The sequence below is a fragment of the Cupressus sempervirens genome, chromosome 7, assembly GCF_028749045.1.
Source record: "Cupressus sempervirens isolate cs-2001-9-10 chromosome 7, ASM2874904v1, whole genome shotgun sequence".
NCBI classification, from domain to species: Eukaryota; Viridiplantae; Streptophyta; class Pinopsida; order Cupressales; family Cupressaceae; genus Cupressus; species Cupressus sempervirens.
Window position 1 is genome coordinate 929,357,073 of NC_143124.1, and position 25,790 is coordinate 929,382,862.

Below are 25,790 nucleotides of genomic sequence, written 5' to 3' on the forward strand. Positions count from 1 at the left end.
CGTATGTTATTGATTTTGAGGTTAACAATTATCACTCACCTAAGTGGAGCTTGGCTCAATTTACACCATCTGCAAATACAATTCAGTTTCCTATAGTGGCAGTTGGTGGTGTTTCTATATTTGCCAGTTCTGATGAGGACGTGGGCGTTGTGGATACAATGGAGGTGAGTGCATTTGTCAAGAGCAATAGAGAACCACATATTGTACCTAATTCTCCTGTGGCGATCAGGATTCTAATGAGAAATGTAGTGAGGTATAAGGGAAGCTAACAAGTGTTTTCGAATCACTACTGAGGTAAAGTGATTCCATTTAATCTCCCTTACTGTTATTATCTTGTTGCCCCACTTTTGTTTTCTAATCTATTGGCAAAAGTGAGTTCTATGTTTTTAGATGAAGTCAGTCTAGTTCTCAAAATGTTTGAGTCCAGGTCTAGATTCCTAAAGGCTAGGCTGTCTTTATCGGATTTTCCCAATACACCTTCTCTTTCTTCATAGCTGGGCGGGTTGTTTTTATCTTGTCATTTGTCAGGAAAGTTTAGTACCCAATCCGATAAAGACCAATTTTCACTCATTGCAGAGGAAGCATGCTCTTGAAAGTTCTCTAAGATTCACATGTCTTCACAATACCAACCCATGACATATCATGGTTGATAAAATAAGCATTGGCAGAAAATCCCATGTTGTCTTCTCCACGGTAGGTTTTCAACCCATGAAGGTGATTTTCTGCGAGGGCCCACTTGGAGATGTATCTAGCTTAAAAAGAATCAAAGGATGCAGATTGTAAGGCAAATTGATGTTCTAACCTGGGATCAAACTCCTACACATAATTTGGATTCGTTAGTGCCCAAATACTAAGCCTTGGCAAAAAACCTCATATTGTCTTCTCTTCGGCGGGTTTCCAACCTATGAAGACGATTTTCCGCAAAACGAACAAATGTGAAATACAAGTTGCTGAGTGACATCCAAGTGGGTCCACACTCCTTAACTAAGAATCTTAATAGTCAAAAATGTAGTTGTCAAAGATTCAACTAATAATGAAGCGTAGGCACAAAAACGGAAATCGCCTTCTCTTTAGTGGGTCTCCAACCCATGCAGGCAACTTTCCGATTATGTAGAGAAATCAGGTCAATAGGTAAAATTTGGCCCCCGTACTAGATCTAGTATATGTCAGAATGATATTGGAATGGAATGAACCGTTGCGGGTGGAAGATATCGTCAGGATCTCACTTGGCGGATTTTCATCAATGGAGTACCCCAAAGGCAACTTTCTGAAACTTTAAGGAAAACGGAAAAGTAAATAACACATTTATGGAAAGTTACCATTATATTGGAAAGTTACCATTATATCCAACAGAACAGTGAAAAGACTTTCACTCGTGTGGCGTGAATTTTGAAGTATAACGGATGAATCGAGGCCCCTATATAAAAACTCACAAGCAGTTGAATGAGTTACCTTGTTTTCTTGATTTCTCATTTTACCAATAAGCGTAACTTCCAAAAGCTAGTAATTGTAGTGTCCGTTGTCTTAATCTTTTTCAATTCAAATTCTCATTCATAAACTATGGCCACTAAGTTCGTGGGTTTTGATGGTTTGACTAGGATCAAGTCTCAGCTGCATAATTTCACAAACACATTCCTCCATTTCTATGATATGGCGAACTTCCAAAGGAGGGTAAAATCTGAATGCATTCATCCTATCTCTAAGAAGCTTCGAGGATGTGGTTTGGTTGAAGCCACTAGTTTTCCGATTGCAATTCAAGCCCCAAAACTCATATATGAATGTATTCATGATTACAATCCGAAAACCAAGCAGATAGTTCTGCCTGATGACATTGTATTGATTTGAATCAACAAGCAAACGATGGTATATTGCCTGTGTGCTTGAGCAGGAGGAGTTCTTTGACCTAACTATCAGTGGGGCCATTTCAAAATTCTTAGCGAAGAAGATGATTTGGAGGAAGGAGATCATGCGTACATGGTTCCAAAAGCCACAAAGTAATAAGAACAAATTCCCCAAAAGACTGTTTAGAACCAACCTCAAACTGGAGAAAATTGACATTTTAGTTCTCTTGCACAGATTGAGAGGTGAAGTAGAAGCCCTAAATTTTGTTGAGCAATACTTCTTTTTGGTTCAAGTTATATGCTCAGATACACAGTATATTGATTGGGCGCAAGAGGTAAGTGAAATTTTGTCCAATGTCTTCATTCCTAATTTACATGTTGGCATCATTGCAATTATGATCTGGTCTTCCACGCCTAGACGACTTCCCTAATGATGTCAAATCTTATGAATTTTATCTGTGTCTCCAGCTGCATAATAGTTATGCAGATTATGTAAAAGTGAATGACACGTTTACTATGAGAATTTGCAGGGAACTACAGGGGTGTCCAAAAAGGAGATTCTCCCCTAAAGCCATGGCCGTTACTTTATTCAGTTCACATCTTTTTCTTACTTGCGTCTTGCAGCTCTCGATGGATTTCCTCTTGAAGCTGCCAAGATATCCTGATGATATGATAGTCCTAGTGGAGATCAGTGGGCAAGCTCTGCAAGTGAACGTCTTGAGTGGAAGTTTGAAGAAGACAAGATACAAATTCTCCATGAAGGTTGGAGCATTCAGTTGTGACACCCGGTCAGATGCCAAGAATATGATGAAGGTTTTTGAGAAGAAATACAAGTTGGATATGTACGAGGTCTTAAGACCTATGTTCAACCCTAACGGATATGCCAAGGACGTCTTGCAGATTGGGAGTGTTAAAAAGCACGTCAGCACCATTGAAGACTACTGGGCTGATTGCAAAGATGAATTTGAAAGCCCTGATCGCGCTTTCGCAAGAATTACAGTAGATCAATTAAGCTATATAAGGTGAATATAGATGTGGATGGAGTTGAGGATGATGGTCAAAATATATATAACACTACTTATTTGAACAAGTTAAGAAATACTCCTACAAGCTCTGAGCCATTCGAAGATATCGTGGAAGACCTAGACATAATGATGGCAAGAATTTATAAGAGGACCGGAAAGTGAGCCGAGTGGACCACGACATAGCGAAGCAAAAGCAAAGGTGCATCCGCTCAGCCCTCCCCAAATGTAGCAACTATTCATCTTCCCATAACGGCACTTCAGGCACAATTCTACCTCTCACTCAAGGACCCGCTCAACTAGCCGAAGGAGGTGATCAACCCCTTGACAAGAACATCCCACTACATAAAACTTGTCAGGATGGCTTAGTACCAATGATTGGGACAGAGGCACAAGTTGAGAAGAAGAAAGCAGAAGAGCTAAAAGAGACTGCAGTCACAATGGCTCTATCATCTCCTAGCAGTCCAATCCCATCTATAAGTGCAACACTACTCCTACTAAGTAGCCCCCAAATACAAGTAGTTGATCTTGGAGATGATGGGAGCAACGAAAGTGAATCCACAGAGTCGGACGAGGTGTTAAAGAAAACATTTGAAGTGGAAAAGGTGCTTGAAGCTCCAAAATTCATTTCCTCTACTCTAGGAAATCCTTTCTCCTCATCATCAAAGGCCCTGACTCCTGTTAAAAGGAAAATGTTCAGTGTGGATATACTAGGGATGGCACCCAAGGTGATCGACACCGAGTCATGGCTCAAGAATACTTTGGAGAGGAAGAGAAAGAGGATAGAAGATGGGGCTCCAAACAAAGAGACTTTGTCTCCAGCCATCCGCTCTAGATCAGCGTTGAGCAAAGTGAAGACGCAAGAGACTTTTTCTATCCTCAATCGAGACCCAGACATAGGTCATCTGACTATGGAGATTGCTAAGCCCACCAAAGCTGGTAGGATTGAAGATCTAACTACGACTGACTTCGCATTGTAGTCTCTAGATCTAGGGGAGGTTAGGCATGATACCAACGTGGGTTTGTGGAAATCAACTAATGAAGTGTTGCCTAAGTTTCAATCCATATGTTTTTGTTTTAAACTTTTAGGGTTTTGAAGTCAAGTCAAAAGTTAATGTCTCGAGTTTTGAATCTTGATTGCCCTTAGGATGGCCTTTCTCCTCATCTCACTTTGAGTTAACCTAATGCCGAAAATCATATGAGCAATACATTATTTCTTGGCTAGGTGACTAGGTTTTGGGAGGGTTTGTTATGCATTTTCCTGATGAGAAGAAGGTCTGGATGTTTCTAATGATTCATAATTCCTTGTTCCTAATCATGTCTAAGACATAGATTCATGTTGAGAAGCAATTCTTCATCTCTGGAAGTTTCTAATTCCAGGGTCAAAGATCTATATCTAGAGAAGGATATATTATCTTGGGCATATACAGAGCAAGTGCAGCAGAGAACATCGAAGAATGAAGCTAAAGATTAATATGTAGATCATGAGCACAGTTCAGAACCAAGCTCAGTTGAATTCAATACAAAATGAATGCTTAAAAATGCAGAAATGGTGAAGGAAACAAGTCAAAGGTGGTATGACTCTTTTTGAAACAAAACTGACAGTTAAAATTTAATCTGCGCGTATACGTTGCAGAGTTGAAAAGTCAATTGAATGAAAGAACACTTGCTATTGGCCAGTTTTGCTTACTTGTTAGATGGGGTCCCATTTTAATATTAAAAGAAAGTTGGATGCCTTAGCCGTCAGATCAAAGATCTACGGAGGTCGTAATGTCGCTATGTAAAAATGCTCATTTGATAATTTATGCGACAAAATGACATGACAACACGGGTCCTACAGGCCCATTATATTCCACAATGTATAGACAAGCCAACATTAGTTTCTTCGATCAATAAAATACTGCCACCTATTTGCCACGAGATGCTTTGCTGGAAAGTGGACTCGCACCGTAAAACAAAGAGACATAACGTCGTTTTGTTACCACTGTCAGATTGAGATGGATCCATCGTCATCACTATCTCACTATAAAAAGTTGCTCAGCCGTTATTCTATGTGAAAAAGTGACAATTCAACATGTGTACAAGGAGGGACCCATGGTGGAAATTATAAAAGGTCAACATTTTAATCACGATTGTTGATTTAACATTGATGGTTAGAATTTAAAAATGCAGTAACCATTGAAATACGAAATAAGCAGTTTGGCGCAAAAACAACAAAAAATAAAAGAAACAATGATTTTCATAGGGTTTTCTGAGATCACAAGAAGCTAAAAGATCATGGAGTGTTTTCAGGAAAATCTCTGATCCAGAATAATCGATGGAGAAGATGCCACTTGGTCATATTATTGGATGACGTCATACTTCTATCCTCATTTTATTTTCTATTTGTGACTGTTGCTCTACTAGAATTAAGAAATGATGGAGAACTATAAATGTAATCTCATCGGACATAACAAAGGTCGGCAAACTTAAGGGTGAATGGTTCTGTAATTCCATTTACAGTATTTGCTTTTCATGTTTTGTGGTCCATGCATTAGATAGTTTTGCATTTTAGAGCTGAAAGACAATTTTGTATGATCTTGTAAATAATCAGATGGATTCCACTTCATTTTTATATTTGCAGTTTAGTAATTCCATTTGTTGGTTCATATATAATTATGTTTGTTCTCTTGATAGTTTCATACATGTTGGATAATTCATTGGGAATTAAAGAATGATATGTGTGAATCTATTTGGTACTTGTTGAATTCCATTTAAGACAGGTCTAATAGATAAAGCAATTCCACTTGCCTTCATATGTAAAGTTCTTTCTTTCCTACTTTTGCATATAGATGGGTAAATGCATTTAGAATAGAATTAGAAGTTAGAGAATAACAAGATAATTTACTGCAATCATTCCATTGAGTGTGATAGGTTATTCATATACATCTTGCCTGAATTGTTTGTGCCTAAAAACAATTTGGCTATCCTTTACTACTCTCAAGTTAAGAGCTTATAATATCAAGAATTTATGATCACATAAAGACATATTTATTGCATATTATTACAAGAATCATAGGGAGTTGTACCTAATCAATTCAGAGGGCAGTGATAGAATACATACACTGACCCAGTTGTTGGTAAACATCCTTTTGTCTTTCCAAGCATTAGGTATCAAAGAGTCAAGATTATAAAATCTAATAGGAGGGCAAGCTGTTAACCAATATGAAGTAATAGAGGAGGAACTTGAGGGCCTCAAGCTTGCCAAAGTCGGACTAAAGGCGGAGATCTGTGAGCTCAACTGTTTCATCAGGCAATTAGTTGCCCCGTTAGCAAGTATTTCGGGCATGCCACCTACCAGTGATCCTACAGCTATGGATATTCAAGCAATTGTCTCTCAGCTGCAAGAGGATAAGCATTTTGGGCAAATTGGTAGGAAGTGGAGAGAAAAACTCAAGTTTGAAGGACTTATGGTTATAGAACAACTAGGCAATGCAGTGCTGAGGCTTGAGACAGAGAAAGATAACATCCTAGCTAATCGAGCTACTCTGCCAGCAGAAAAGGCAACGAGTGAAGATTGCATCTCTCTTACATATGGTCATACAAATGAAGGCCAAAGAAGCGGTAGAAGCAAAGATTCTACAGAAGGGAGATGAGCCCTTGTCTGAATGGCAACAGAGCTTGCAATTCAAAGCTGAAATGATTTCGGTAGCAGAGGAAGGATTAAAGGAAACAGAGAGAAAAGTTAAGGAGGAACAGGAGAAGAATTATGAGTTGCTAAAAGGCCTACACATTGACTCCCAAACCAATGGACAGGGGAAAGGAGTAGTAGGAGTTGCTGTCATGCAAAAGACTTTCTCTAGTTATTTGGACAAATTAACAGAGAAATCTACTAGCCCTCCGAACAGAGTGTCGGACCTCCAACGAATCAGTGGATGTATACACGTGGCAATAGAGGAAATGCAAGAGCGGTTGACTGCAATCAAGGACTTGGCCAAAGAACACTTCAAGTGGCTCCTCAGATACACCAACGTCCACGTCCATAGACACGAGGAGCTCATTCCAATCATTGTTGCTGCCAAAGCCTATAAGGCGAAATTAGAGAAGGGGAAGAAAGCGAAATGATATTTCTCCTGCTCTTTTTATTCTGATGTAAAATTGTAACTGATAATTGACTTCTTGCCATTTGTCGTTTTTGAGAAGACTAACCGATTCAGCTACTTTTTGTAACGGTTCATCTCAGAATCCTATATATACTCAATTAAAAGATAAATAAAAGGTCAGCTAATTGTTGGTGTGAGATTGTTGAGGATAAGGTAGCTATGGTTAGATTACCGGGTTCTATTCATATACAACAGTTCAAACTCTATAGATAATCTACCAACCTTATTATAACTAAGATGAATTAAGGCATTCTTATATCAAGCAATCCATCTTGATTAATATACATAATGATCTCTTGATTGTGTTGCTAATTATTAGTTAGTTATTATTTACTAACCAACCACATTCTTAAGGGATTGAATGTGTTAGTAAATACTAACCGATCCAATAAAGTTGCAACCTTTGATTGAATGGACATGACCGATCTGAATTGGTCTTCAAATGATATTTATACATGCCGCCTAAGAATGGAGTAGGGATATAGTAATCAATAATTGTTGCATTCTTCCATGTTGCAGATTAAATTACAATATATATATATATATATATTCCAGATTGAATATCTTATTAAAGAGTTATCTCATATTTAACAGAGATACTTCATGTTGCAGACTTATTGAATGTGTTTCATACCAGTTATTTATTGTTCCATTGCTTGTCTTAGTTAGTAATGTCTCTTTAAGTTGAATTGAATTAATGAACAAACAGAGTTTTGTTCCCCTGTTTAATGCAGTGAACCGAAGATAATCATAGTATTGTTAGAGGTTAAAAGAGATTCTTTCTAGTAGTTATTAAGCTATTTCTTTGCATTTTAGAGTTGAAGGCATTCAGTTAGAGTATCTAATTCATATAAATAGAATTCATTACTACATCATCAAATCTTGCGGATTCATAAGAAGTGTGGATTCACAAATTTTGTCGGTTTTAAGACCCAAATTCTAGCCTAAGTTCCTGACTAGGCCTAACTTAGTTTTCCTCTCCTGTTTTCTGGTCAAGAACATACCCGAACAAACAAATTCATTGCAAATCACAAACTCAAGGGAGTTGTACCTTTAAATTCAGAGAGAAATCAGTCGCTTAGTGCGGTTTCCCAACTATTGTAATCAGTCATTGTTCACAGATATTGGGCATTCAAAGAGTTAATTTATAAAGGACAATCTGTTTACCAACATATCTGTGGCTGGGAGTATTGCATTTCTGGAGTTTTCATAATTCTGAGATTTATTTCTGAGGATTGCATTTGCAACTGTGATTGCAAATTGTTATTACTTCTCTATTGTTGCTTCTGTTTATGAGAAGTTAATTTATGCTGATGAGATCAGCGAACTTGTTGGTTGCTGATGAATTAATACATATCTGCAATTTGTTCAAGAGAAAGTCAAGAGTGCATTTGATAGGCTGTCGATCCTGTTAGTGGCAGCATTTGGCTTTTTCTGCCTGTGGCTTCCTGACAACAGGCCTGCAATACATATCAGAGGAGCTGCGCTACTGTATAAGGGACTGCATTTCATAAAGTGAGACCTGCGTCAATTCTCCTGAGCATATATGTTCTGATCTGAAGTCTGTGTTTATATATTAGAGGCTTGAGACTGCTGAATAGAGGTTTGTGGTTGCTATTGGGAATCTGCAATTCATTATTTTGGGCCTGCATTTGTATTTGAGACAGCTACATTGACTGTGGTGGCTTGGTCAATGAAATTCTGAGAGCTGGGAACTGTTAGAATATAATCAACTTGACGAAGGCTGTGTGGATTTAAAGAGATCATCAATGTGCCTTTAATCAGGTTCCTCATTATTATATTTGTGTTTGTAATTCCAATTGCCATAGCAATCAGATTTGAATTCCATAAAGGTGGACGTTAGTTAATGAAAGTTAAAGTTCAGCATTGAAGTTTCCCATAATCGGTTGCAATACAAGTTATGATTTTGTGTTCAAACTATACTAGAGTTCCATATATGTGTGTTCTGAGTGCAACTACAAAGAGATTTCTCATAATATTGAATTGGCTTGCAAAGTGTTTGTCAAAATGCCAAATTTCCTAAATTTGTCAAGAAATTGAATTTGTCAAAGTTATAACCAGCTGAGGGTTATTACATTCCAAGTCTGATTGAAAGGATGCAAATTCTGCACTTCCTCCTACTCTCAATGAGAGTGTGTTCTTCCAATTGTGACCCGCCTTGACAACAATTAGTCATCCCCTCTCAAGGAGTGTGTCGTGCACCATTATTGCAAAAGGGTGACAACAAACTCCAAAAGAAATTATTGTATCTAGAATATCACATTTTGTGCCATCAATGTTCCCAACAACTTGATGCCATGTCGGTTGGTGCCTACAAAGTGGAAGGTCAATAGCTTGAGTGTTGGTCATTTTTAGGTTTTGTTCGAGTAAAGTGACTGCTAGGCTCCATAGAAGATGGTGTTTGTCAACAAATTCACCATTATTTCCATCTCAACAATGTCTGGCTTCCTCCTAATAATCATTGTCCATATAAACTCAACGACTTGGTTGTCTTTGGATGGTGACTTCATTATTGGTTCCACTTGTGGCTTACATTGGTTTTTGTCTAGAGTGTCATTACTGGCTATATTGGAGATTACCATATTTAGTTGTGGCAAGGTTTGTAGAAGGTCTATGACCTTTACAACTATCGGCATTTATAACATGTTGTACAATATTCTTTTCACACTCCAACCACAAAAGGTTATTAGCGGCTTCATTGGAGGCTCTTTGTTTATTTGCCATCGCCCATTCCACATTTGCCTTGGCCTCTTGAAGTCTTTCCTTTCCTGTACAAGAATTTGAATACATTTCCTTCTTCGTTTGTAGCCTAGCGATTGCTATAACTTCTTTGTCTTAATCCTCAATGTCTAACATGTCCATTCCTTTTTGCTTTAGACAGACAACATCTTCATGTTCACAAGTCCACGCCACTTGCACAACATATCCATATTAGGTTGACCACTTTGGCTCTCAGGTGAATTGACCATGTTCATTGCACTTCCGACACTAGATCATTGCTCTTCCCTTTGTGTTATATTGTATTCTACTTCATGGGCCACTACTATTGTTGTTATTATTTCCTTTCCTATTAAGGTATCTACCATGCAATGCATTGGAGTTAGCAAGTGGTTTCGATGGTGTGGGTGGTGAACTTGATTGTCCCCCTAACTAAAGAGCACTTGTGTGCTTCTTGTTTTTAATTTGTACAAGCATACCTTTATAGAATTTCCGAGAATCTCACAAATGTCACAAATCATATTTTTCAAAGGTGGTTTGATATGACCTACTATACAATCTATCCACCACATCTCTATTTTTTCCCTAGAATTATCCTTCTCAACCTTCAAGATCTGCACCATTCAAATCATAGCTTGCCCCACGACTTGGACAATTTTGGATTCATCATCACTACTCTCTTTATAGCTCCTGTCATCATTTGTTTTCCTTTTTCCCCAAGAAGATATTTTGGCTTTGTTATCAAAACATATTGGCCAATCATTACAATGGCATAAGATGATTGACGTAGCACCTTTTTCTCCATTAAGGGATCGCTCCCTCACTCAACCATCACTCCAATTCATAGACGGGTTGGTTTTGTTGTTTTATGAACTTCTTGAATATAAGATTGTTAACCCATACATTCTTATACTTGCCTTGTTTGGTGTTATAAATTTCAGCGACGACAACATTATCATCCCATAGTAGTTTAAACTCAATCTTGAAGACCTTCATTAGTGCGTCACTAGAGAATATCGATTAGACATCAAATTCTATGAACATGTTGATGGCTATACCCTATAGCATCATTGGGAATGCCCTCAACTAAAAGTCTCCATGTTGTTGACCACTTGCAATCTGTATTGTTCCGCATGTTCTAAATTGCTGCATTGGGTCCTCTAACCCATTCCCCGTAAACTTGGGGAGGTTTAATCTGTCAAGTCGTGGACTTGCCAAGGGAATCCCAATCCTCCAAGTCCATACAAACCTTGTGCTATTCGCCTCGTTGGATTGTTTAACCTTCACTGGCTTGGTGCTTATATAGCACTCAAGACCATATTCAAGTCCACATGTGCATCCTCAACATCCCTTAAACATTGGTTACCTTTCCCTTTTGTTCTTGCACTCTCTTCTCCTTGAAGACTTCAACAAAGTTCCCTCAATCCTTTATTCCTCTAATATAAATAGTTGTTCAATACAGTGTATATTACTCTCTAGTATCACTACTAACTCAGTTGTAGGGTTTCCTCCTCGCATCCTTTTCGTCTAATACCAATAGAACTGACAAGTTGCCTACTTGATTGAGAAGATCTTCATACGCTTTGCCTAAGAGTGGTGGTAGGTGTCTATCAAATTCTGCCAATACATCTTTTTTTACTATGACTAACACTAAGACTTGCACTCCTTGAAAGACTTCAGATTTCCGCTTCGAAGATTCTTCTAAGTAATCGGTATTGCAAACTTTCTTCTCTTACCCTAAGGGAAATTCTTATTGATCCTTTTGTGACTGCCAAACTGCTCCGCGTATCTCTTCCATCGTTGTTCAGCTACATAGGCCTTCTAGAAATGCCAATTTTTTCTTCCTCCCTCAAATTTCAATTCTTTTTATCATTGATTCTTTTTATCATTGTAGCTATTATTGTCTTTAGTGCTCTCACTCCCTTTTGTCTTGAAGGCCATAGAGGTTAATAAAGTTTTGTGTTTGCAACCTTGACAACCTCTGAAGGAGATGATCGACTTCGTCGTTTACTGTTAACCAATCTAGAATGATGCTTTTGGGTACTTCTCACTAGAGGGCCCCCCTTTGAATGTGTGAGTTTACAAACACTTCCCACAAGTATACCAAGTCCTCAGCCAATTCGTCTTTTGTTGCATATTCCTCTTTAGTTTTAAATACTTATGATTCTTCCATGAGTCGGCCCATTACACCACGATATTGATTCTTTATGACTTATATTTCCATGCTATGTATCGGCAATGAAGCCAAATATTTAGGTAATATTATCATACAAGGTAAATTGAAATGTTACTTACAGAACATAGAATAGAAAAATATGACAATGTCTAGTACAATATAGTTGTAGAAAGATAGATCATTCTAGTGTGCAATGTGTACCATAATGAACCCCTTTCACATCAAAAAAGTAAGTAAAATTATACTATATTGGAATTGGTTAAGATTACCAACTGCCAAGAACCACCAAACACTACTTGTTGGGGCCAACTAAACAACATTGCATAGCTAGCCAACTAATACTTACACAATTAACACTTAAGCTAACAGTATTTATTTATAAATTTGGCATAAATTCTTGACTATAGGAAGCCACTTGTAGTATTAAAATACCATGGGCAACCACCTCTAGCAAATCCCACACCCCATTAAGAGGAGCAACAAATGGACATCAAGAATTCCAACACAAGCAATAGATGTCCCTAGAACCTTCTCAAAATGAGTGCCTAAAAACATGTCCATTCCTGTCCACTTTATCAAGACTCTTCAGCTTCCTCACGTGGATGCCAAGATGGGTATTTTCCCTATTTTGCCTTGTAAGTAATAAAAGAATGTGTCTGCTCATGGAAATTTAAATTTGCCTTTAAACATAAATCACAAATTTATTATTATTTGAACTCTCTATGTCCCCTTCGACACTTTTCAAAGGACATGGACACCTATAATAGCTTGTGTTTATTTCTATGTACCTAGCCTTAACTAAAAATTAAAATAACAATATTTTTGAGTGATGCAAGATTGCTCTACACTTGTGAATGCTCTTCCATCATATTATTGTAAGACCAGTGACATATAATAAAATTGTATGAAAGAATTGTCTACAGCCAAGAAGGTAAACTAGTGTAGATCGATATAAAGGATTTCCGGTGCTTATTTAGGATCAGGTGAACAAAATATTATATAATGGGTACCGAAATGTTCATATTTAGTGATTTTTAGTCATGGCAAAATGTTCATTTTCTAGTGTATTGTGAAAAAAAATGAATTTCATATTAGCAGCTTTTACTCATGGAAAATTTTCATCAGTTTTTTATGTTATTAATAAAAGAACAAAGTCATATAATGAAATTGTATGGCTGATTTGTTCAAAGCCAAGATGGTAAATTTATGTAGATCGATTGACAACAAAGGAATTCTCTTATTCATTTCAGACCTAAATGCACCAAATAGTAAATATAATTTATGAAAACTTATCAAATAGCATGTTGAATTTTCAAAATTCCAAGTTGAGAAATTTTGACGGGAATTTTAGGGTCCCCAACTTTATCATTTTTTAAATTGGAATCTTTCTTTATTCCAAAATCTTTACATAAAAGTAAGTTTCACTTATATGTTCTTTCCAATTATAAATGACCCCCAAATTCATACCATCTGAAAGCAATCTATATTATATCAGCTGTAAAATTGAAAATATACCTCAACCATAGGATAGAAGCGAGCAAGTTGCCAGTTGTCCTCTTCTTGGTTTCTCTCCTTTCTCACTGCATGTTTTTTCTACTCAACACAAGAAGACATGAATATAAACAATCAGAATGAGGATTAGCTGGTGGTCTTTATTTTGAATAGGCAAAACTTTTTCAATTGTCTGTTTCACAGAAATTTTTTAAACATGCACTGATTAGTAAGTTCTAGGTTTCAGACAATTGTAATAAATTTAATTTAGGCATTGAGTAAAGCTACCTTATTTGCCCCAAACTTGAGGGAAAACCCTCCTGAGTGTTTTTTGGAAATTGCAGCTCCTAGATATGACATATTCTTCACTGCATTCATGTCGTCCGACGAGAGCCGTGCAAGCTGTCCATAAAAATACTCAAACTTGTTATCTCTTAGACTTAGTTTTTCCCAAAACTAGAAAAAAAATATAGCAGCACAACTATTCATTGACATGATTAATTCAAGAACTCCTCCAGTCTGATCAGCATCATGAACTAAGGAACAAAGTAGTGATTATACATTTGTCAAATAATGGTCAATCATATAATAATCTATCAATCATGTATGTTCAATAAATTCAGATGGATTGCATGGTCATTCTAGATTTCATTACATTTAATGTATGCATCAGATATATAATGGTCTAATAAATTTGTTCACCAGTTTTCTTGCATAATCATCATTTTGCTGCAACCCTACATGTTTAGTAATATTAGGAGGCATGCATGTATCATGATTCAATTTTTTTTTTCAAATTTTTTATCACAAGAGACAAAATTGTCTAAAAAATGGGGAACAAAGCATATGGTAAGGTATGTTTATTATTTAGGTATAGCCATATATGCATCAGATACCCATTGATACCATACATGAATGCTTGTGTGACAGCCACAATAGCCACGAGACAAGAACAATAGCCACAAAACACACCCAAGGTAGGAGGCAACTACAAAGTCCAATGCCCAAATGCAGGAATAACTATAGTGACAATAGCAGCGACACACCCAAAACAAGAACGACAATAACGACCAAATGTAGGAGGCAACAACAAAGCCCAAACACACCCAACAAACACAAGACTAAACGCAAGAAAAATGAAGATAGGGAGGACAAAGCCAAAACTATTGATACAAACCTACAGGAGGCACCACAGCAAAGACAGAAAGAGAAAAACCACAAGCAAGCAAGAAACAAAAGGAGACAAAGCCAAAAAGTCAGCTGAAGTAAGAGGCATCAATGACAAAAGGCAAGCAACAACAACGTCCTAAAAAATGCACAGCAACAATGGACGCAACTATTAGAATATTATAATGTTTCTTTAATGGTCATCTTAGTTAGTCTTTAAATTTTTAGGTAGTTTCTATTTCCATCTTTCATTCACAATTCTTTTTTTAAGAAACATTGTCTTTGTAAATCTATATAAGGAGGTTTCATCTCCTTTGTTTAATACAACCACAACAACATTGATTTACCATAACATGGTATCAAAGAAGGTCGATAGGAATTCATAAAATATGGCAAATTTTTTAAGAAAAAATTGAGCCTCTTTTGATCTGGATTTTTTCCAAAAACTTGTTTTTTGATTTTTGCAATAAAAATCATTAAGATGTATTTTATGAAACTTTTTTGGTTCGTCTTCAAGATTTTTGCTGGAAATCACAAGCATAGTTAAGGGTTTTGATCTTGCGATTTCTTGGTTGCAGCAAAAGTCATTATTTTTTCAGAGTTGCATATACTTGCATGTTTGTTGCATGTGCTTGCATGTTGCATGTACTGGTTTACCATGCAAAGTCTTGTGTTTTGCCGCCCTTAAAATCTCTAATGGGTTTTCATAAATTTTTCCCTTAAAAAAAATTGATGGGCTTTCATAATTTTTTCCCTCAGAAAAATCTCTAATTTTGTAATTAGCAAAGTTGTGTGGGATTCCTTTGTGGGTTTATAATTTTTCCCTTAAAAATAATCCGGTGGGTTTATAATTTTTTCCCAAAAATTATCTATTGGGTTTTATCGCTTTTCCTAAAAAACAAATCTTTGTATTGTTGGTTGACTGGTTTTTCACCTAAAAATTCATGTTGGGCTTTGATCAATTTTTCACCTCAAAAATGTGTTCGATTTTTCAACTCAAAAATTGTGTTCAATTTTTTTCGATTTTCTTTTAAAAATCATGGTTTTTTGCAAGATTTTTAGGACATCATGCTCACCTGCAAAGTTTGGAGGGTTTGCTGATTTTTTCTCAAAATCGCACTAGCTGTTCTCAATGTTTGCCTCTATCTCTAGGGAAGAGCGGCTTCATTATCCTGCATCAAGTTGGATGTTTTTGTTATGATTTTTGGTCAATTGTTTTGTTGATTCTGGGAGGGTTAGTGGTAGAGTCAGTGGCTGGCCTGGCTCTTGTCTCGTTTTGCAAAGCATTCTAAAGAAGGGTCACCCTTCTCTATTCTTTTTTGGGCAAATTTTGGCTTCTTAGTCATTAACATTTTGCGAATCCAAGGAGGGTCTCAACAATAACAAAGTGTTTTGTAGAATATGTGACCAAAAGGACAGCAATTAGACAATGACCATTAAGGGAGGGTATTAGAATATTATAATATTTTTTTTATAGTCATCTTAGTTAGTCTTTAGTTTATTAGGTAGTTTCTATTTCCATTTGTAGTTCACGATTGTTTCTTTTGGAAACATTGCCTTTGTAAGTCTATATAAGGAGCTTTCATCTCCTTTGTTTAATACAACCACAACAACATTGATTTACCATAACAGCAACACACTGAAAAACTGCCAAAAAACACTGATAGGAAGAACAATCGATGAAAAATTTGTTTACCAACAATAGATAATGGTCATATGATCAACCTAAGCAAGTATTACGAATCCATGGAAGAGATCCATTATATAAACTGCTTCAGCATGCAATTTGTTCCACAGATTTGGTATTTGTATTCTTTAAAGTTTATAAAATATAAAGACATTGTGATATCTTGGATAGATATGAATATGACAAAGGGGCCTAGCATTAGGATGTTTAACAGAGCTTGTTTGTCTGAAATTGAAGGCACAAATTTTTAAGGCTCATATGTACACTCAAATGTTCAATTATCAATTCATGATTCTTTCATTGTTGAAGTAATCTTTCTTGCCAATCGTCTCTTGTGGAAGTTGTTTTGATCTTTATAGATCCTGGGGATATTGTAGATACGCCAAATACTCTAACATGGACCAAAGCTCATGGATGTGAATACTCCTCGAGAGTTGTGATTTTGGTCTGAAATTATTGATGGAAACAATTTGTGGCTAATTTGGCATCACCATTGCATGTAGGAAGTCACTCCAAGGAACTTTGAATACATATATGCCTCAGTTTGAGTAAAATAGTTTTTGTAGGAAAAAAAAAATAGTTGGAGGGTCATCTGGCCTCTCCTAAACACGGATCATAGAATTTTGTTTTCTAACATTATTGTACATTTTTTCCTCAATTTTGGGTGAGATATTTTGTTCTAGCAAAAATTATATTATATTCTGCAAAATATATTATTAGCTAGTAGTCAAGTCTAGCCCTTTGTTAAGGGGTGTACAAGGTTTTACTGCTCAAGCCATATTGTAGCTGGATTATGTATTTTGCAAGCATCAATTGTTCAATCGTACTACAATCCCATACTTGTCATTGGAAACAGTTTCATATTGTTTGAAAGTAGTATTGAAACGCTCTAATTAACCCTTTTTGCCAGGATCATATATGTTTATAGTCCAACATTAATCCAACCCTCCATTTGTGCAATGTCCCCAATTTAGCTCACCATAGTTGATGATTTGGATTAACCTATCAATGGTCCTCGTAAGCTAAGTCAAATGGTTAAGGGGTTTCTTTTAGCAAAACCAGAGGCTAATTCCCACTTCAAATGTTTGGATGTTTAGGATTGCTCTTTGTTTGGATGAATTTGGAACACTTGCTATTAATAGTGTCTATTTCACAAAAGTCAGGGTTTCTATCTTTATTGGGGCACCTAAATAGATTGGTGGCAGTAAAGAGTTTCAGTATTATTGACCAAGCTTGCATTTATAGACTTACTATTTATAGTAAGTCAATTATGCCCATGTTGCTAATTTTGGCAGTGCCCTTGGACTTGGTATTAGCAAAGTTCGTCAGTTGACGAAGTGTAATAAGTTTATTGGCTCAAGTTCAAGGTATTAATTATTAATAAACAATTATTTATCAATAAAAATTATTTAGAGTTATAATATAATATTTTTATTAAATGGGCCAGTTGACTTTATAAGTGCATGAAACGAACATCATAATGTGGGGGCCTATTTATTCATAATTCTAAGTCAATGTGGGACATTTGCAAGCAAAAATATTAATGTTTTTCTGAAGTCAACACAAAGCAAATAGATTAATACCAAGTGTTTAAAGGGCTATTTTATTTAATTTTTATTTTAATGGGGCCAAAATGGTCATTAAATGCTATTAAGTGTTCATTTTATTACTTGGAGTGTGCTAAGTCAAATGGCACAAAAGAAAATCTTATAATCATTAACTTGCCTTCTTTGATAAGCTTCATGGTCCAAGAATATAAAAGCAAATGAAATAATATCAAAGATAATGATGGATAATTGAATTTGGTTGTTTCTTTGAGGAGTCTCTAGTTTTTTGTGAAGGGTTTCAGCATTGCATGGAGAATTGGAAATTCGTCACAGCTTCAGCACTTTGAATTGGTAAAATATCCAAAGATATTGTACAATTGGGAAATGGCTTCATCTTGGGGTCATCATTGAGCTTCAATTCAGAGGGTCCAGTTGATAGTTAATTCAGATTTTGAGAAGTTTCTTAGCAGAGAATGATAATTGATGCCCAGCAATAGAAGACAGGGTTTAGAACAGAATTGTGCATCACTAGTATCAGTTGTACCAATATCCATGTCAGCTGCAGTCCATTTGGTTCCCACGTCAGGCATTTAGTGAGTCATGTTTGATTTTCGAGAAGGATCGTGCAGCATTTGGGGGCTCTTCATACTTGGTCTTCAACGGCTATTGACATTGTTGCAAAGTTAGGAGATTTATTGGTGAATGCTTGTGTAATTGAAACAGCTGCAATCAATAAAAGGTCTTCTTAATCTGCAATGCGTCTCAGATTTCAATGGTTGCATGCATGCGTGGAAAATCCATGTTTATATCAGCATTGTAATTGGCCATTAAAACGAAATGATAGATTGCATAGCAAGTATTTCAGACTTTGATTCAGGGAGCTTGCATTGGAGTCATGAATGTCAAAGACATCATTTGGTTGGGCAACTTAAGTTCAATGATAGCATGATTGCCACAGTCATGGAGCACTTTGATATTACCCATCAGATGTTGATTACATTTGGTTGATGTACCCCCATGTCATATGAGCACGGTGATAGTGATCTTTCCCTTACAGAGTTCCATCCACTAGAGAAGCCATTGGGATAATGAAACCTAATTACTTGCAGCTACTTGTTTATTGGGAATTTCTTCTCAAGATTCAATTTGCTATGATAGAGGAGTTTGACAAGCTCACTCATGAGCTTGAGGTGACTATAGATTCATTGGAGAGCACCTAGTTGGCCCTTCAGGAGTCACAATCAAGGTTAGATGTGCTACCGATTGAGTTGACTTTGGCACGGTCTTCGCCAGCTACAAATACAACTTAATCTTCTACAATGGCAATTGGTGATGACCTTATATCCACGGGTTATGGCTATGAGCAAGTGGAGGATGTGGTTACACATATCATAGTTACAAGTATCGTTAATACAGATGAAATAACCAATGTGTTGAGAGCAGAAGTGAACCACATTTGAACCAAGATCTCTTGTGGTTACAACTTACATCTATTGTAGGTGATGTTGGTGATGAGTCAGATGACAGAGGTTAAATTCAAAACTATGCTAATCAATGCTTGAACAAGGTGGGACCTTTTTATCATGACTGCATAGGGAGGAGTATACATCACTACTTTCTTGATCCACAAACAAAGGATTCGGTATGCATCAATATGGATGGGCTCTAGGGATGTACCATCCTTTGAGGGATGGGTATTTGCAATTTGTAGTATATGGGATCAATGGTTACAAGTTGGATTACTTGCAGATTTACACCATCTATGGGATCCTAGCCGAGGATGGATATAGTGGTTATGTTATAGATGTCTTTGGGTGTTTTATCTCCACAATACAAATGAATATGAGTTCAATGTGCTTTGAGACCCAAGTGATGACAGGCTTAACGCTACAGTTCAGGTGGGACTCATTGATTGGCTTCACCATTTAGGGCACGATGAAGTTGAGTTCAAAGATGAGCAGCAAAAACCTATGGATGTTCTTTGTGGCAAACTCCTAGTCATAGTTTAGGATCATTCAAGTGCATCGAAATTTTAGATGGAGAACACTAAATAATTTCCAAGAATTTACACAATGAAAAGTGCCTACAACTTTCCTTTTGATCCTCCCATGCATGAGCCCTTTTCGATGCAAAACTTGCATGGATTCGACAGTGTCTATGACAGCTAACCTTGCACAGTTTTGGGAAGCGAGCTTTTTTATCCTTTTGAGTTGGTTCCTTATGAGAGATTCGCTCCTATGTCATCTACGGATGGATTCGATATAATCTGGCAGGTTCTGTCAGTTATACTAGTGATGATGTTATAAGATCTAGCTAGTGATTATAGGGACAACACACAGTTGTACCCTTGGAATTTGGGAAGATTGGTGTGTGTTATCTATTTCTGAGATTGCTTGGGGACAAGCAATTTCAAGATGGGCAGACTATAATATCCCCATTTTATCTCACCATGGTTGGTGGTTTGGATTGCCTAATTAGTATCCCTCAAAGGCTAAGCTAGAAGGTTAGGGGGATTCAAATGGTTAGGGGGTCTCAAAGGCCAATTCCCACTCCATAGGTCCGGGATGTTTAGGATTGCTCTTCATTTGATCAGTTTGGCACACTTGCTATTTATAGTATGTGTCTAATTCACGAAAGTTGAAGTTTCTATCTTTAGCAGGGCACCTTAAGATATTGGTGGCAAAATGGAGTTTTGGTATCATTGACAGAGCTTTCATTCAAAGACTTACCATTCATAGTAAGTCAATTATGCCCATGTTGCTACATTAGGGAGTAACTCTAAGCTTAGTATTAGCAGAGTTCATTAGTTGACAAACTTAGATAAGTTTATTGGCTCAAGTTCAAGGTATAAATTAACACAGAATTCTTTAATTAATTATTTATTATTAAACGTTATAATATAAAGTCTCTATTTAAATGGGGCCAATTAACTTTTTAAGTGCATTAAATGAGCATCATAATGTGGGGATATAGCTATTCATTATCCTAAGTCAATGTGGGTGATGGGAAAGAAAATATATTAATGTCTTCAAAGTCAACTCAAAGCAAGTGGATTGGTGTCAAGTGTTTAAAGGGGTGTTTTAAAGTTTATAATTTTTAAGGGAGCCAAAGTCATCATTAAATGACATCAAGTACTCATTTAATTATTGGTTCCCAAGAATTAGAGTTTGCCAAGTCAAATGGCACAAAAGCAAATATTATAATCATTAACATGCCTTCTTGAATAAGCTTCACAGTTCGAACCATTTTGTGGGAATAGAAAAACAAATGAAAGAATATCAAAGATTATGATGGATTATTAAATTTGTTTGTTTCCTCAAAGAGTCTATGGGTTTTTGCCGAGGGTTTCAGCATTGCATGGAGAACTGAAAATTCTTCACTGCTTTAGCACTTTGAGTTGGTGAAAGATCCAACTATATTGTGCAATTGCGCAATGGCTTCATCTTGGAGTCATTATTGGGCTTTAATTCATTGGTCCTGGTTGATTGTTATTTCAGATTTTGAGTAGTTTATCAGAGGAGAATAATAATCGGTGTCCAGCAATGGAAGACAGGGTTTAGAGCAGAATTGTGTGTCACTAGTATCAGTCGTACCAATATTCCTGCCAGCCACAGTCCATTTGGTTCCCACATGACACATTTAGTGAGTGGCGTTTGATTTTCAAGATGGATCATCCAGCATTTGGGGCTTCTTAATGCTTGGTCTTCGACGTCTATTAACATTGTTGCAAAGTGAGGACATTTATAGGTGAATGCTAGTGTAATTGAAACAACTATGGTCAGTACCAAGTTTTCTATGGCTGCAATACATATCAGATTTTAATGGTTGCATATATCTTTGGAAAATTCATGTTTATATCAGTGCTGCAATCGGCCAATAATAAGAAATAATAAATTGTAAGGCAAGTATTGGATGATTTGCTCATATCTAGTTTGCATGCTAACTGTTTGTATTAATGTCTAGCTGTTATAGGTTCATATTCACATTGTGTGGGACATCTATAAGCATTCAAAAAGACAAAAAAGAATTGCATCTGCAATATAGTTCTCTACCTAGAAATCTTAGTAACCATTTGAAGGCATTTGAATCACATTCGACATCATTTCAAGCAATCATTATCAGTCTGAAATGCAAAACAAGAAAAGATGATGTATACAAAGTGTTTGACGATATTCCTTGAGACTCTAATCAGCATTTTGAGGTCAGAATTGGCAAGGCTATTACAATTTGGCATCTTCACTTTTGGCCGGCATTTGGTTTATTTAGCCCACATCAACGACGTCTTTTTTGACATTGGAACATGTTGATGTGTGTTTTATGACTCACCAAATAGTAGAACAAAATACCGAAATATCTTATCCTCTCTTGAATAAACTCTTGTGTATGCTAAGATTGCTACAAGATCATACAATGAATTCAAGGTTCTTTTAATGCCAGGTCTTGACTATGGATAAGATCGATGGTTGATGTGATTTGCTGATGATCAGAAGGGGCCTTACCAGTTTATTCATATTCATTTCAAGCCATACTGGATGAGGGAGCTATCTTAAGGTTTTGCAATGAAGCGATTTTTTTTTTGGATTTTTCACAGAATATCCAAAAAATTAAATAAGATGGGGTTCAGGAATTCTATTCTAATCCTAAGGGTAGTGATAACAACAAATAGTATTCTAGTGGACAAATTCCTCAATTTACTGAATTCCGCTTCGCCAACTTATACTACAACTAAGCATGAACCAGTGCAATCTTCAAGGGTTATGCCAAAGATTTTCATATCACTGCATACACCATCATAAAGAACAATGTATACAAATGATAGAAGTTGAGCATATGCATGAAAGGGGTTCAGGCTAACTTTACACAACGAATTAGAATCACTAAAACCTCAAAAGTATGAACCAAAGGAATTCATCAATACACCATCATATTCTCCATTGTAATCACCACACATTGACTATGCTAAACTTAATCTACTTGAAGAGATTTAGGAGAACAAGCAAGCACTAAGACACGTCAAGTATTCACCAAACTCCAATGAAAACTTTATTATCTCAGTAGCTCATAGCAACAATTTCATAAAAATTTCCCTTTACAAATGAGAAATGAAAGGTCCTCGATTACAATGGGTGGCCCGGATGATCACAATAACCGATGGCCGAGATCATGCCACATCAGCCCTAATTAGGGTTAGGGCAATGGAAAGGAATCTACATTAATGCCATAAGGAATCCACTACTGTAGTGGGTAATAAATGCCCACCATGCATGCTAATTTAAGGAGTGGGGTGTAATAAATGATCCCTATGCACACCCGCTCTGCATTTAATGCATCTATCCTTGATTTCTTCGCCTGAAAGATCGAAATCGATCTAATACTATTTCCAACTCCTATGTACTAATGCTTGGTGCAGATTCTTGCTTGAATTCTAGAACTGCAATTACTCTTTCTGCTTTTCCCAAGCTTTCATCCCAATCTAGTAGTAAGTCCTTAGTAGTGTGCATTGTATTTGAGAAGATGGAGAAGTTCTCAAAATCATCTCTTCCATATACGTTTAGCTGAAAGAATTCCTCTAACTTGACTTTCAGATTATCAGTTGTCATTTCCTCTTCCCCTAATCTTTGTGATAACAAGGATGCAACTGCATTTGATATTCCTTGCTTGATGTTATCAACAATCTTTTTCCATCGACTGGATTCCCTGGTAAAGCTCTCGAACATTTCCTTAGCCATGATCACTGCACTGTACCATCGAATAAAATCATAGAAATCCCCCTCACTGATAACTCGACCATCAATCAATTCTTGCTTTGGGGTATCCATCAGACTCTGAATGTCGGCAATCACCTCTTCTTGGTAAATATGCTCATCCACCCATGATTCCTCCATGCACTGAATCCTAGAGCCTGCAGCCAATGCTGTATTGTGCACTAGCACTAATTCTTCTGCATGTTTGAAGGCTACCTCCAGAATTCCTTCGATCCAAATCTTTGCACCCTCAGCAATCCGCTTGATTGTGTCAATATCACCTACCACTTCACTGGAAACACCTGTTGGAGGGACAAATGATGGACCTTCCTCTCTCACTGGATGAGGCAAGTTATTGATGTACTGACATAAGGCCCAAATTTCTCTTTTCTGCTTTTCATACCCTTCTTCTACTTTCTTCAGCCTATCCTTCAAAACCTGTGTGGAGTCATCAAATTCTTCCAATATTTGCTCTCGGGAGGCCCGACCAAGATTTACTTCTGTAACATGATATTCATTTGGAGCAATCCGATTTTTCCCTTTGTCAACTGTGGGAGTCGCAATCTGCAAGATTTTGGATCCTGATTCTCCTCTGATGAATTTAGTATATCTTTTTGCTTTCCCTTGTTCTTCTGATCGGTTTGATCGGTCCAAAATTTCCTGTAATTCAATTGCTGGATCAACCTCCTTTTGTTGATGCAATTGAATTCGTTGCCTCAACCATTCCGGAATGGGTATACTTTGGTCCCCCGGAATTACCAATTGTTCTTTCCTTTGTACCGCTCGAATGTCAATCTCTTCTTCACCTCCTGGACTATCCATTGTAACCTCAGGAACTATAGCTTCGGCACTTGGAAGATGTATTGCTACCCCTGGAGTTTCTTCCTCTAGTGGACCATCTCCATCATTAATCATTTCTCGCTCTAAGATCATAGCAAGACTTTCTTCTATAGCAATATCTTGATCTCTCCCTCTTTCTTGCGTGGACTTTTCATAAGCATTTATACTCAACCTATCATGAATTGGCCTATCCAAATTCTCTTCTTGCTCAAATCTCCTTATACTTGTCCCTACATCCTGCCTTTCAAAAGTTTCTATCTCTTGGACATTTGGAGTTCGACTTGGAGAAGACAGAGCATCTCCGTGTTTCTGCTTCTTATTTTGAGATTCTTGGATGACTTCCTCAATCCTAGGATGCTTTTCTCGAGGTACCTCCTTCCCTTTCTTGGTTCCTACATCTTCGGATGGAGTTCCCCTTTCTTCAACAGTCCCTTCAGATATTTGTCTTGATCTTTCATCCCTGAGTGGTTTGTGGCCAAGCAACCTATATGTGAATCCATTAGCTGGTGCAACTAATTTTTCAAGCTTACGCTCGATCCACCACTTTGTAAAATCTAAGACCGGTTTTGTGTAATAACCCCAATAGGTTATAACTTCTTCAAACACCAAAAATCTTTATACTTCAGTTGTTTGACATTTCGTCAAACACTTTGCAAGCAAGCTCTGATACCATTGTAATGACCCCAATAGGTTATAACTGCTTCAAACACCAAAAAATTTTATACTTGAGTTGTTTGACATTTCGTCAAACACTTTGCAAGCAAGCTCTGATACCACTGTAATGACCCTCCTCAAATCTGCCCTCAAAAAATGTTGATGAAAGCTCAAGGAATTTCATCAAACAATTCACATGCATGGGACTTATGACTGATATAGTATTTCAGTTAGCTTCAAATGACTTTTTCTTCAATTTGCATTAATGAGAATCTTGTGCTAGAAGACTACAATGGACTACACAATGACCTAACATGAGTGTGCTACTAATTTTGACAATATTCAGTGCATATATATGATCTAAGCATGAGAAATGAACACCTACAGCCAACTGGCATTTTTACAAACAATTGATATGCAAACTAACTAGCTGATAAATAATGATATTAAATTTCTTAAATGGCACCATCAACTATTATCTTCTTAATTGCAATGAAAATTACAATGCTAATGAAATATGGCCAAGACTTTGGCATTTACATGGATTACAAAATGATAATGCTGGTATAATGCACACTTACAGCTGAAAGCTTATAAGACCCTAAAAAACAATACTAACAAAGAACCTGGTTGTAGATGGCTGTAATAATTTTCTTCTATGCTACCCCTTCTACTTTGCTTTTTTCGAACTGCTTTTTCGGCTTGCTTTTTCGTACCCGCTTTTTTCAGTCTGCTTTTTT

General features: G+C 36.8%; 1 protein-coding gene across 1 annotated transcript in view; it reads right to left on the minus strand.

Annotated features, from left to right (window-relative positions):
• The window catches only part of LOC149550611 (SNARE-interacting protein KEULE-like), a 242,278-nt gene that overhangs the window by 45,605 nt on the left and 170,883 nt on the right, over positions 1 to 25,790 (minus strand). Inside the window, exons 17-18 of the mRNA XM_089793601.1 lie at positions 13,700 to 13,813; positions 13,436 to 13,513 (exon numbers count right to left, since the gene is read on the minus strand). Of these exons, the coding sequence (XP_089649727.1) occupies positions 13,436 to 13,513; positions 13,700 to 13,813 (192 nt within the window). The remainder of the gene's footprint in view (positions 1 to 13,435; positions 13,514 to 13,699; positions 13,814 to 25,790) is intronic.